At 45.6% G+C, this 15,075-nt stretch overlaps 1 protein-coding gene across 1 annotated transcript in view; it reads right to left on the minus strand.

The window, feature by feature from the left end:
* ATRN (attractin) overlaps nucleotides 1-15,075 on the minus strand; it is a 178,462-nt gene that overhangs the window by 29,442 nt on the left and 133,945 nt on the right. Inside the window, exon 26 of the mRNA XM_061351927.1 lies at nucleotides 3,590-3,668. Within this exon, the coding sequence (XP_061207911.1) occupies nucleotides 3,590-3,668 (79 nt within the window). The remainder of the gene's footprint in view (nucleotides 1-3,589; nucleotides 3,669-15,075) is intronic.

Genomic DNA, 15,075 nt, shown 5'->3' on the forward strand with positions numbered 1-15,075 from the left:
CAGATGATGCTGCTCTGTTCCATTAACCCAACACACCAAGCCCAGCTGTATGACTTCTCCCAGCAATACTGAATAATTCTGATTACCAGACCTTTCAACACGCTCCCTCTCAGATCTAGCTATCTACTTTTCACTCTGCACTGTGATAAGAAGTTAGGCACTGCAGTGCTTATATTGGAAGCAGACGTGATTGATAGCTGGGAATTACTCACAGATTGTGTTATATTTTACTTACTTTGGGGTTAAGATTAAAGAATGAGCACAGAATTACTACAGCACAGCCCATGGGAGACAGGCAACTGTAACATGACTACTTCTAAAAATACAGCCCAAGCCAGAGAAATACCTTCCTCCAGAGCTGTAGCATATATTCACTCAAAGGTTGATGCTGATGTCTGAATCCAGTGTCCTGCCACTGCCGCTTAATCCACCCAGAATCTAAACTGTAATGGGAGGAGGTGGATGAGGTGGTCTCCATCAAATGTGTCAGCAGTTTGTAGAGGAAAAGTTAGTGAATCAATGAATGGTTTGGGTTGGAAAGGACCGTAACATCATCCAGTTCCAACCCCTGCCATGGGCCCGGAAGCAAAATCTGTTGTTCCCAGTCAAGCAAAATGTGACTTAAGAGCTCTGTAAGTGTACTGGAGAAACCCAAAGAGAGAAGTCACTGCCAAAGGAAGGGAGAATGGCAGATCTGAAACAGACCCACGTCAGGAGCATCCTCAGAACACAGGGAAATCTTGGTACACCTCAAATTTCAATGCAGTAAATTGCTACTAATCACTGAGCAACCTCCTCTAGTGTAAGGTGTCCATGCCCATGGCAGGGGGCTGGAATTGGAGGAGCTTTAAGGTCCCTCCCAGTCTAAACCAGTCAGGGATTCTCTGATTAACTATGAATGTTTAAAGAGAGCCTTGCTAGAATTTACTGAGAGTTTGTATAAAATAAAAACCCTGCAAGCTATAAAATCATCTTAGATTATATTAAAAAGATGCAGAATTTTTGGGTGGACTTCTGTTTCTGGAGATAGACTTTATTAAAGCATCTAATAATGGAATGGCAGAGATTTAAAATGGTTTCATAGAATCCCACACTGGTTTAGATTGGAAAGGATCTCAAGATCCTCCAGTTCCAACCCCTGCCATGGGCAGGGACCCCTTCCACTGGAGCAGCTTGCTCCAAGCCCCTGTGTCCAACCTGGCCTTGAACACTGCCAGGGATGGGGCAGCCACAGCTTCTCTGGGCACCCTGTGCCAGCGCCTCAGCACCCTCACAGGGAAGAGCTTCTGCCTAAGAGCTCAGCTCAGTCTCCCCTCAGGCAGGTTCAAGCCATTCCCCTTGGCCTGTCCCTACAGGCCCTTGTCCCCAGCCCCTCTCCACTCCCTTGAGTTGGACAGGTATATCTCACAAAACAAGAATGGAACACGAGATCTATGACCTACAAGATTGAGATGGGAAGTAGGAGCAAGACAAATAGAAGGAAAAGACAAGAATTTGGCAGGAAAAGGACACACCAATGAACTGCTCATCAAACAGACAGAGGTGTAAATGGAGTTTAAACTCAAACATACCAAGACGCTATGAGCACTCCAGCTTTTTTCCTTTAAACACAGATCAGACTGAAAGGAACTTAATTTATCAAGACATTTTTCATTTAGGCCCCTGCTAAAGTATTTTAACTGAGCTCCAAAGCACTGTATTTACTTTTCAGTCTATATCCCTCATACGTTCCTAGATAACATTTAACCCCAAGAGCCAATAGGGAACACTACGCTGACTCCAGCTTACTTGCTTGCCAAGAAAAGTGAGAAGGAAAAAACCAGGCTCCCTAGTAAAAATTTATCTACCTTCAGAGAGTCCAGGAAACCTCAAAGACTTAAATTACTTCCAAGATGAAGGGTTATCTGCTTGAAAGCCACTGATTATACTATGCATTTGAGTTCACTAGTAAGAGCAAAAACATCCGAAGCAGAAAGAGGAAGAGTTATCAAGCATCGTCCTGCTTTATTAGAAGAAAGGAGATCCTCAGACTGAATACATTTATCCTATTCCCACTACTGCACTGGGAAGTACAATCAGAGACAGAGTTTGGAAGAGATGCATGAAATGGGCACTTGCACTGAATTTCAGCACTGTAAAAATTAATCTTCAGAACAGTCTTGATCAATTACTACATATGAATAAACTACCCTTGACTAGAACAGTTACAGGGCTGGGTGTCTGCAGCATCATTCCAGCAGGGCAGATAGGAGGAAAATCTATGGGAAGGGGCAGATTTCACCCTAAGGTCTAAAAGCAGGGTAGAAACACACCTCACTCCTTAGAGATATCTGGTCTTGGGGGATGACCTCCTGAGAAGAGAGGCTGGGAGAGCTGGCCTGGACAAGGGAAGGCTCCTTAAGCAGAGACCTTAGAGCAGCTCCAGTGCCTAAAGGGGCTGCAGGAAAGCTGGAGAGGGGCTTGGGACAAGGGCCTGTAGGGACAGGCCAAGGGGAATGGCTTGAACCTGCCGGAGGGGAGACTGAGCTGAGCTCTTAGGCAGAAGCTCTTCCCTGTGAGGGTGCTGAGGCGCTGGCACAGGGTGCCCAGAGAAGCTGTGGCTGCCCCATCCTTGGCAGTGTTCAAGGCCAGGTTGGACACAGGGGCTTGGAGCAAGCTGCTCCTGTGGAAGGGGTCCCTGCCCGTGGCAGGGGTTGGAGCTGGAGAAGCTTTAAGATCCCTTCCTATGCAAACCAGTCTGGGTTTCTTACTTAAATATGCGAGATATGGACACATTCTGTATACTATGGGGCAACAACATGTTGGCCATCCTATCTTGGTCAGCCCGAGTGCTTTAGGTCTAACATGCAATTAGCTTCAACTGATAAGCAGGAAAAAAAGAGCAGTGAAAAACCCCCACCAAATGCATCAGGGATAAACAAGGAGGAACCATATATGGGGGGTGTAAAGCACAGTTTTTTACATGCTGCGAACAGGAAGGAGTTGGGAAACTGGGATGGGATGAAGAGGAGAAATCTTTGGCACCAGAAGTCACCTTTTAAGTAGTACACAAAAGCTTTCCAAGTCCTGCGTGGCTTCTCCCACCTTTCTGTTCTGCTACTGTGCTCCACAGGCAAAAAAAAAACACCCCAAAACACCCACCCAAACCATTTAGATAGGCTTTTAATCTGAAAAGGGGAATCAGCCTCTTTAAACAGATTGAAGCAGGGGCTAATGTGGGTCAGAGGCTCAGCACAGAAACCTCCTCTTTCGACACAGATGTGAAGAATCTCCTAAATTATAGTGGGGTTATATTTCTGCTACAAATACATTTCAGTCTAGAATCTGAGTTCTTGGAACTCAGGACACTCACCCCTATTTTTGTTGTGCTTCACAGAAACTGCAGCATCAGGATACTAAAATAGCATCATTTGTCACTGAGACTGCAATCGAACATACACTATTATAAATCCCTAAACAGAAGCACTTATAGATTAGTGGAGCTTATCCTTAACTGAAGGTTAATGCTATGCATATGTGAATAAATACAACAGAGAACAACTATAAAAGAAGCCACTGAAAAGATAGCATTTGGTTTTATCATTTCAACCTCTCTTCGCCGCGACGCCCAGCAACTCTGCTTGATCTTCCAAACCACAGCTGCCACCAGGAGCAAAGACAGGAAACAACTGTAAAGGGAAAAGAGAGACAAAATATCTTATTGGCTTTGTTCAGAATGTGACAGCAGATGAAAAATCCTAGTAAATCAAAGAAACAGACTAAAAGTTCATAGCATGCTTAGAGGTACTTGGCTAGGCGATAACACAGCAGAGTGGTTTGCACATTTAGGTGCCTATGACACTGGGTGAGGCCCGATGCACATCTGTTTTATCAGGGAAGACTGTTGCTCTCAAGTCACCTATCTGACCTGCTTATAAGGACATCCACCAGTCTTCACCAGGAAATCAGACCAGTAAGGCGGAAAGATTTAATCAAACTGAAAAAGCCAGGATTTCCTATCTTGTTATTTAAAGTGAGAGAATAACCTCAAAAAGAAAAGCCTTGACAGAAGCAGAGAAAATTGGTTATTCTCCTCTACCCTAAGATAAAGTGTGTAGTAGTTGGTTTCTTTGTAACTGGCTGTTGCAGACTATAAGCATCCCCTGCTTTCCCCAACTATATGCCTTTCCTTAAATCTAAATAGAAGAAAAGGAGGAATAAATTCATCAACTTCTAAGGAAAGCCCAAATATTTAACAAAGGAGCAGATTTAACAAAAAGCAGTAATAATAATAACAATAATAAATAATAATAGCTGCTGACTCTATTGACAGATCTTATGCTGAATGGTTAATGAGCAACTTCAAGGCACACAAGCTTTCTAAGATCAAAATCTTTCCTTTTGGATATCTGGACCCAACGGAAAGCCTCTCAAGTATCACATTGGTGGGTAAGAGAAAATGTCTCCAAACCTCCCTGCCCACTCTCTAGGGTATATTTAAAGACAGTGCTTAAAAGAGGATGAAAATAGATAACTTATGTCCTAAGGTGCAGTATTTACAGTGACTGCTGGGTTCTGTATGCTACAACAGGGATTGCTCCTGAAGGGGGGACTGGCGAGCCCCTCTCCCTGCCTCTGGGCATGGCTTGGTTGTCCCCATTCTAGGGCTCCCAATTGAGACCACAGCCATGAAGGAAAGACTGTAGTGGAAGAAAGATCCTGACCACTCGGCACTCCCTGCCTTTGACACGAAACTCAGCTCTGCTTCCAAAACTCTGTCCCCCAAGCTCCTATTTCCAGAGAACACCGGGGTTTCCACTGGGCTCTCCCACCCTACTCATACAAATATCCACAACTACAACGATCACAGAATCCCAGCCTGGTTTGGGTTGGAAGGGATGTTAAGGCTTCTCCAGTTCCAACCCCTGCCACAGGCAGGGACCCCTTCCACTGGAGCAGCTTGCTCCAAGCCCCTGTGTCCAACCTGGCCTTGAACACTGCCAGGGATGGGGCAGCCACAGCTTCTCTGGGCACCCTGTGCCAGCGCCTCAGCACCCTCACAGGGAAGAGCTTCTGCCTAAGAGCTCAGCTCAATCTCCCCTCGGGCAGGTTCAAGCCATTCCCCTTGGCCTGGTCCTACAGGCCCTGATGAAGAGTCCCTCTCCAGCATCCTTGCAGCCCTTTTAGTTATTGGAGACTGCTTCTCAATAGACATGAAGCCACTGCTGCACTACTGACCAAAACCCCAGCTTATAATAATCAATACCATCAGTTCCCTGCTGGTCCCTCTCTTCCTAACATGTTGTTTGCCTTGCATGAGCTGCAAGGGCTGCACATTCTGGCCTTCAAGCACTACTTCAACAACTGGGAGTCCAACTCTACAACAGCAAATTCTGTAGCAGTGAGTAGTGCAAAGACTTGGAAATACGTATCATTAAAAACAAGACAGACAGCAGGAACCATGCCCTGAGATGCAAAAGGAGGAGAGCCCATTCCTCATTACATGTCATTATCCACAGCCTATATATTATGAAAGCTGCATGTGATCGGGCACTGAACACTCAAGGGGAACAGGACTGCAGTTCTCAGGCTTGGATATGCACAGAAATATGTTTTACTATCATACAGTGTATGAGATTAAAATATTGGCACTTGTGTCACTTCAGCATTAAAACGTCTGCACAGCTTTCAAAGACTCCTACAGTGCCTACTTCTTTATAAATCGAAGCAGGATCATGGTGAGATTTTTTGGGGGCCTTTCTCATTTCAAGACATATGTATTCCAATCACTTCCCCCACATTTTCTCGACATATTAAAATCTGACATTATTTCACTGTAAAAGCCAGGCCATTTTCCTGCAAGCAAAAATAGTTTAGACAAGCACTGTCAGTGGCTTTTATTTTCTTGTTTCATGGAATCATAGAACAGGCCAAATCTGCTCTCCAGGGCAGCGAACTTGATGTGCACCCTCCTCGCTGCACTAAGTATAGAATCATAGAATAGTTAGGGTTGGAAAGGACCTTAAGATCATCCAGTTCCAACACCCCTGCCATAGGCAGGGACACCTCGCACTAAACCATGGCACCCAAGGCCTCGTCCAACCTGGCCTTCAGCACCACCAAGGATGGAGCATTCACAACCTCCCTGGGCAACCCATTCCAGTGCCTCACCACCCTCACAGGAAAGAACTTCTTCCTTAGATCCAATCTAAACCTCCCCTGTTTAAGTTTTAACCCATTACCCCTTGTCCTGTCCCTACAGTCCCTAATGAAGAGTCCCTCCCCAGCATCCCTATAGGCCCCCTTCAGATACTGGAAAGCTGCTCTGAGGTCTCCAAGCAGCCTTCTCTTCTCCAGACTGAACAGACCCAACTTTCTCAGCCTATCTCCATACAGGAGCTGCTCCAGCCCCTGAGCATCCTCGTGGCCTCCTCTGGACTTGTTCCAACAGATCCATGTCCTTTTTATGTATCTTGAACATCGTTTCATAGTCACTGATGCCAAGGCTGCCCTTGAGCTTCACATTCTTCACCAGCCCCTTCCTGCTGGTGAGAACAAGGTCCACATAGCACCTCCACTCCTTGGCTCCTCTATCACTTGGAGAAGGAAGCTACCACCAACGCATTCTAGGAACCTCTTGGATTGCTCATGTATTGGTGCACACTTCAAGGTAGCTGAAGTCTCCCATAAGGACCAGACCTTGTGAACGCAAGACTGCACCTACCTGCCTATAGCCTCATTCACTTGGTATTCCTGGTCAGTCACCCTGCAGCAGACCCCATTATAATGTCCCCTGCCCTCCCTTTAATCCTGACTCTCAGTTGGCTCCTCATCCATCCCCATGCACTGCAGCTGGTCATTGACACAGAGGGTGACGCCTCCTGTCTCTTCAGCCTAGTCCTCCCTGAAGAGCCTGCATCCTTCCATTGCATTGCTCCAATCATAGGAGCCATCCCAGCACATCTCTGTGATACCAGTAAGAACACAGCCCTGCAGATGTGCACACAGTGTGCAAGGCCAAGCTGGACAGGGTCTTGAGCAACTTGGTCTAGGTGAATGTGTCTGTGCCCATGGCAGGAGGGTGGGAACTGGATGAGCTTTGAGGTTCTTTCCAACCCAAATCCTTCTATGATTTTATGATCTCTACCTCCTCTTATTTATTACCCACTCTACATACATTTGCATAGAGGCATTTAAGTTGGGTCCCAGTGAAGCCAGCTTTCTGGCTGGAGGGGCTGGAATTCCTTTGTGCTGCTCTTCAGGTGCTCCCCTGCTGACCTGTGATGCCTTTCCAGGCTTTACGCATCTCTTGCTGGCAATGGCACCAAACTCATGGGAATGAGATGGATTGAGGCTCCCCTCCCTGCAACACTTAGTACAAAGCCCTCCTCATCAGCCTGGCAAGCCTGTAACTGAAGATGCTCTTCCTCTTCTCTGCCAGATGGATCCCATCAGGCCAGGTTCCATGATCTAAGTAGTGAAACCCTGGCTGTGACACAAGTCCTGTAACCATTTACTGATTCACCAGATTCAACTGGCCTTTTGGACAGGAAGGCCTGATGAGAAAACTACCTGAACTCCACAGTCCCTCAAACACCAACTCCCAGGGCTCTGTAATCCTTCCTGATACTCCTCAAACTGCTCCTGGCTATGACACTGGTGCCCACATGAAACAACAGCAGTGGATAATGTATGAGGTTTGGTCTCTTGGTGACATCCCTCATATGACCCTCAGCTGGCAGCACGCCTCTCTCTAGAGTGCATCAGGTTGGGAAAGGTGCCACCAGTAACTAATAAAACATATACATTAAATCTTTAATTGCTATTTTGGTAACGAAGCTAGCATGCATTATTGATGACTGAGGATTTCATAGAATCCCAGCCTGGTCTGGGTTGGAAGGGACCTTAAAGCTCATCCAGTTCCAACCCCTGTCGAGGGCAGGGACACCTTCCAGTAGACCAGGTTGCTGAAAGTCCCGTCCATCCTGGCCATACCTGTTCACGCATTCAGCTTTCCCAAAGCTCTCTACTGCTGCATTAAGTATGATAGCAGACTGTACCACCTGGGAACAGTGTCTCTCCTGGACAAGGTCACGTCTGGACTAGATGGGTTTTCACTTATGCCACAGATGAGCAGGCACGAGTGAATGATGGACCAGCAAAATTCTGAGTGCCCACATTTGTCTTAGGACTCCTGTCAGCTCCCCATGGCAAGAATGCCACCACGCTTGCTCAGTGCCTTTGGTGAGCTTTTTGCCTCTTGTTTTAAGCTCCTTTTTCCTCCAAGAAACCTAAAGTCTAAGGTGCGATGTTTGATCTCTACCTGAGGCCAAAAGAGGATAATGCTCCCTGAAAAGCAGAAGTCCAAGATGTCTCCATGCAAAACCAGCAGAGCTAAGATCATAATGTAACTCTTTGGTCTGCTTTGGTTTCAGTATCATTTTAACATCATTATACAGATGGACGGTGGAAACAAATCAAAATCTTCAAAGCATCAGGGAAAAGCATTCCTGGCTCCTCATTCGACTGAATCATGAAAACAACAACATCCAAAACATGTGCAGGAGTCCCCAGGTTAGGCTCCCAAAGCTCAGTGCCTACAAGGCCACCATGCTCACCTCATGACTCCAGTGAGAGGATCTATCTCAGGATAAAGCATTTCACATGCAGCTTATGGGCAGCAGCTACTGCCATGGCTTATACAAGTCTGACTGTTCAATATCCCTTTATTTGGGGAAAGGAAATGGAGTCCAAAGAGATGGAGAGAAGCTTCAACAGTCTCCAGCACCTCTGTGTTATAAAGACTGAATTTACAGAGATTTGCCTTCAGGAGGAGTTTCTCAGGTGGTCAAGCATACAGCTGAATCTGCGCTGTCACATCTGTCATTGAGATCTCCCCCTTTCTGTAGGTGACCCTTATGAGATGTATGTGCTCCATTCACATCTATCTATCAGGCAGCACCAGCAACATACACACCAAACTGAGGATACACATCAAAACATGCTGAATTCTTATCAGGATGGCTCCTTTCTAGGACAAGTGTGACCTCAGTGAGGTGTCCATCCCTGTGAGGGTGCTGAGGCGCTGGCACAGGGTGCCCAGAGAAGCTGTGGCTGCCCCATCCCTGGCAGTGTTCAAGGCCAGGTTGGACACAGGGGCTTGGAGCAAGCTGCTCCAGTGGAAGGGGTCCCTGCCCGTGGCAGGGGTTGGAGCTGGAGGAGCTTTAAGGTCCCTTCCAACCCAGTCTGGGATTCTGTGGTTTGAATATGGTGTCTCCCTAAATATGCATTTACACTTAGTCCCCTGCAGAAGAAAGCTGGAGTGAAGAACTAAGAGCATCATCTTTATCCTTACATTAAATATATTTTATATATAAATATGTCTTTAATATAAATATTAAATATATTATATATCTTATATGAAATCCTCTTTCCAGAACGCAACATTGCACGAGATTGCACATGTCAGAACCTCACAGGTTTCTCTTTCCTGCCTCACTTCTGGCACCACAGCCAAGACTTCCTGAAGAAAGCACAGTCAGGAATTAACAATTAGGGACTAATAAAAACCCTCCTAAACCACAGGACCCTGTATTTCAGAGGAACAGCACCATACAGCTTTGTACCGTCACAAGGAGGCAGCAAATACCCACAAAAGCCATAAAATCTCTAAGGAAATACATCCCCCCCTGCACTACATCCCCTTGGCAGCAAAGGGAGGAGTAAAATGCAGCACCCGCTTGCTGGGCTTCAGTCCATCACCTACTGGAGGAGCCCTGGGGGTAGAGCGAAGTCAAGATCTATGTGCTGGGTTTACTCAGCCTAAACACTCCTGAAATAAGGTATGAAGACTTGTCCTCACATCAGAAGCTTTAAAGAAGCTTTTTCCCCACTTTCTCTTGGAAAGCAACTGTGAATATGGAGGCAGTGGAAAGAAACTGCTGCATGCAATGAGGGCTGCCTTGGAAAATGATGTGGAGTGAAGGCCTACGGTTGGCAGAGTCCTGGTCAAACACCATGCTCTGTCCTTAACTGCCTCAGCAATCTCTGTGCCAGCTATGAATATGCATCCATTTCCAAATGGCTTTACAAAGAAACCTGCACTGCAGGACTTGCTTTACCTTCTCCTTCTGTTCCTTGCTCTTCCAAAAATAACAGCCTACCAAGAGCCTCCTTCATTCCTGTTGGTTCAAGTCCTCTTTCTACACCTTCCTCTACCTCAAACATTGCCTCTCCTCACACGCCTCTCTGAAAAGGAGGTAAAGGAGATGGAAATATTCTTGGGATTGTAACATCCCAATACATTCCTGCGAGCATGTATGGGCAAAACAGCACATCCAGTACCTGTGCCTGAACGAACTATCAGCTGTTGTGTTCCCATGTTCCTAAGGCCAGTGGTGAGTCCCATTCGAGAGCAGTTCAATTTTTACAACAGAAAAAGAGGAAACCAGAAAACTCAGCCTTAAGAGAAGATGCATGGAGACCTCAGAGCAACCTTCCAGTACCCGAAGGGGGCTACAAGGATGCTGGAGAGGAGCTCTTCACCAGGGACTGTACTGATAAGACAAGGGGTGTGATGAGTCAAAACTGAAACAGGGGAGATTTAGGTTAGATATAAGGAAGAAGCTCTTCCCTGTGAGGGTGCTGAGGCACTGGAATGGGTTGCCCAGAGAAGCTGTGGCTGCCCCATCCCTGGAAGTGCTCAAGGCCAGGTTGGACATAGCTTGGAGCAACCTGGCCTGATGATCTTAAGGTCCCTTCCAACCCAAGCCATTCTGTGATTCTATGATTCAGTGAAACCAATTGGAAAGAAAAAGAGCTATCTGCAGTGATCTAACACCCCTGCAGAGCTTTTCATCCCTTTACTCATTTTTTGGGTAAAAAATAACTTTCATTGGTCCATACAATTTATAAAGACTTTTGCTTATGCAGCATAAATACTGTAATATAGGGAGAAGTTCCATTTACATTTTATGGACACTATTCTATCTGATAAATAGCCTAAGTAATTCTTAATTATTTCTTAGATATTTAAGTCCAGTCAACAAGCTGCATGCTCGTAAGTTATCTCCCTTCAGCTGGCCTCAACACGTCCATTAATCGCCTGTTGACAGACCTTCAGCTCTCTTTATACCACAAGGTATTCCCACCTTGGCCAAAATGCTGAACTTCACCACCCAGCCTGGTTTTATTCTATACTCAAAGCTCTTTTTCATAGCAGGGAAGGTATTTTCTCCACTCCAGGTATCCTTAGAGCTCTTCAAACAACTGCTTTCCATTTCTAAAAGGCTGGAAAACTTCATCAGCACTTTGAGATGATGTATTCTCAGGAGGAGAGAAGGAAATCCATCTGGCGTATTAGGGCCCAATTATTAACCTCTCCTACAATGTTTATCAACATCCAAATTGCTAGTAAAAAATGGCAGGTTTAAATGCCAAAATATACAGCAGCAGCAGTACTAATACGCTTTAACATATAGAGGTTACTTAATAATTTCAGAAAGCACTGCAATGATTACTAGAAACACATCCCAAATTATTTTGATGAATTGGGAGCTACTGAAGGGCTATTTTAAGGTAAATTTTAATCTGCTGGAGAGTTACAGGACACATTTTTAAGCACTTGATGCATTAAACCTCAAAATAATTGGTGTATGTACATAATGCACGAGAAGCACACATAGTTTGCCTTTACCAAACAGGTATCTGCAGCCAACAGCAAACCCACAGAACTGAGCTACGGATCTGACCTTATCCTACTGCTGAAGACAGCACCAAGGTTTAACAAGCCACAACCCACCTTATCTATAGCAGGGGATGCTATTTTTCATTGTGTCTGTTTTAAGAAGCTACTTCTTGGCTAGCACAAACCATCTGACACTATATAAAACAGTGGCAGCTTCCATAAACACGTCAGTCTAACCAGAGGTCTTTGGGGAAAGCAGGTATTAGTATATTTGTCTGGGCTTTCTTTGTTTGTTTGGGTATTTTAACTTGGGTTTTGTTTGCTTCTTAGGGTTCAGATTTGCACATCCCTCTTGGGCACAACATTAGATAAAGGGAAGACGTCATCTTGCAGGTCTAGAAGATGGAGCTTTAAGTAAACACACCAAAAATCATGGGACACGTGATGAAACTGGAATGGAAATCAGTGTTATTTTGACCTCTGCTTTGAAGGTTTCTCCCTATACTATTTTCAGGCAGGAAAACAAGCTCCTCCAAAGGCAGGGAAGTCTGAGCAGGCTGTAGCTATGAGTAGGACTCGGGACCAAGCACGGTGTTGGCCATGGTGATTCCTTCCATTCTCAGTTCTCTTCTGCAGTCTCTCCACTAACCTGGTCATCTTGACAACATAACTCATCAGAAACACCAACATGAATTAAGAGTCATTGGAGAGCGATGTGGCTCACCCTAAGTGGACGCTATGTCTGGTAACCAAACTGCTCTTTGGTGTCCATCAGCTGCACTGATTAGAACAGCTTCAACACAACACAGAGAAACCTAAATAGAATCATAGAATCATAGAATAGTTAGGGTTGGAAAGGACCTTAAGATCGTCCAGTTCCAACCCCCCTGCCATGGGAAGGGACACCTTGCTCTAAACTGTATCACCCAAGGCCTTGACCAACCTGGCCTTGAACACTGCCAGGGATGGAGCATTCACAACTTCCCTGGGCAACCCATTCCTCACCACCCTCACAGTAAAGAACTTCTTCCTTATATCCAATCGAAACTTGCTTTGTTTAAGTTTTAACCCATTACCCCTTGTCCTATCACTACAGTCCCTAATGAAGAGTCCCTCCCCAGCATCCCTATAGGCCCCCTTCAGATACGGGAAGGCTGCTCTGAGGTCTTCATGCAGCCTTCTCTTCTCCAGGCTAAATAAAGTGTGTCAAAGCTCTAAACTAAATTCCACCAAACAAAGGTTTAAAAACCCAAAGCGGTTTCATCACCCCCTAAACCATGATGTTGTCACAGGAGACTTTCAAGTCCAAAAGCATAAATAAGTGCCGACAACGTTGGGACTACGGAATGGAGGAGAGACCAAACGGCCTCAGTGCTCTGGCCTGCATGTGATCACTGTGGAGGACAAAGCAGCGAGTGATGGAAACAACATGGAACACAGGAGAGATGCTGAACTGTTAAACTTCCTTCTCGTTAGATATATGCTGGGGAGGGACTCTTCATTAGGGACTGTAGTGACAGGACAAGGGGTAATGGGTTCAAACTGAAACAGGGGAAGTTTAGATTGGATATAAAGGAAGAAGTTCTTTACTGTGAGGGTGGTGAGGCACTGGAATTGATTGCACAGGCAGGTTGTGAATGCTCCATCCCTTGGCAATGTTTAAGGCCAGGCTGGACAGAGCCTTGGGTGCCATGGTTTAGTGTGAGGTGTCCCTGCCCATGGCAGGGGGGTTGGAACTGGATGATCTTAAGGTCCTTTCCAACCCTAACTATTCTATGATTCTATAATGTGAAGATACTCCCAAGCTCTTCCTTTTCCTCCAGAAGGGCTTCAGACTGTATTTTAGACATCATGTAGTAATGCCATTTGTGCTGCAGTAAAAAAACCACTTAATAAGCAAAAAGAGTGAATAACATACCTGCAGCACAACTTCAGATTTGAATTATTGACACAGGTCATTCCTACTTATTGAAAACACCAGGTAAATGCTTACAGCCAGGAAAAACAATATACAGCACATTAAACCATCTGCCTGACTTGCACAGAGACCAATACTGCTCTCTCATAAGTCTTCTGAGGAACTAGTCCAACTATTTGCACCGAACTAAAATTACACTGTTCGATAATCAGACCTTAGGAGAGACACAAGATGTCTGATGTGATGAAAACACAAAACTGGCAACTTTTGTTCCATTCAGGAAATAGGCCCATTTCTCTAATAATCATTGTGAGACTAAGACGGAACTAGATAGAGTTAGCAATGAGCACCCTTAGAAGGATGCCTGAAGGGGAGATATGAAAAACAAGACATACACCAGTTGAAAAATGGGGTAGAACTATGCATGTGAGGACACAGAAGTGCAGCAGAAGACATCAGAACTCTGTAAATCAGTTTAATAAAGCTTAGAATAAAATTCTAGAAAAGACTCAGATCTCAGCCCGGCCTGGGTTGGAAGGGACCTTCCAAGGGGCTCCTCCAGCTCCAACTCCTGCCACCGGCAGGGTCCCCTTCCACTAGAACAGCTTGCTCCAAGCCCCTGTGTCCAACCTGGCCTTGAACACTGCCAGGGATGGGGCAGCCACAGCTTCTCTGGGCACCCTGTGCCAGTGCCTCAACACCCTCACAGGGAAGAGCTTCTGCCTAAGAGCTCAGCTCAGTCTCTCCTTTGGCAAGGTTAAAGCCATTCCTTGTTCTATCCTTGCATGCCCTTGTAAAAGACTTTGTTTAGTCCAGGACATTGCTGTAAATCAGTGCTGCTTGAGGAGAACATCCAGGATCATTTCAATCTCACATTCTGGAGACATCCCAAAAGCAGCTCTGCTGTTTCCTTGCCATGTAACCCTGAACTTCCTCCTCCCTGGCTAGATACAGTGATGGGAAAGGTAGAACCACAATAACATCATCCACTGTCAGAGTAATATCAGTACTTCCACATAAAAGACTGCGGATGTTTTTTAGGCATCCCAGAAGAAATAAGGGAACATGATTAATGAGGGGATATTGAAGAGTTTGAGTTGCTCCTTCCAGGTGTGGAGAAAATCCAGTAGAATATACTTGGAGACACATGAAATTCCATTGACCTTTTGGATGAAGATGAGAGTCCGTAGCTGGGGCATGAACGTCCTGTTTCCTAAAGCAAGAGCATGTTGGTGGCAAATGAGGCTCAGGCTCCCCTCTGGCAGGCTCAAGCCATTCCCCTTGGCCCGGCCCTATAGGCCCTGCTAAAAAGTCTCTTGCCATCTTTCTTACAGATAGGTGTGGCGGCATGCATAGATATTTTGGAAGATAAGGAAGCACAGGTACTTACTAGAGACTGTCAAAAGTGCTCAAACTATCTGCTGAAAGACAACAGCAAAGCTCCTCTCCAGAGAAATGACATAGAGGATCCAAGGGCTGGGAAGCCTTTTGA

The sequence above is a fragment of the Neopsephotus bourkii genome, unplaced genomic scaffold (genome assembly GCF_033783945.1).
Source record: "Neopsephotus bourkii isolate Nb327-2 ecotype Australia unplaced genomic scaffold, CSIRO-AGI_Nbou_v1 NB_616, whole genome shotgun sequence".
In the NCBI taxonomy this organism is placed as follows: Eukaryota; Metazoa; Chordata; class Aves; order Psittaciformes; family Psittacidae; genus Neopsephotus; species Neopsephotus bourkii.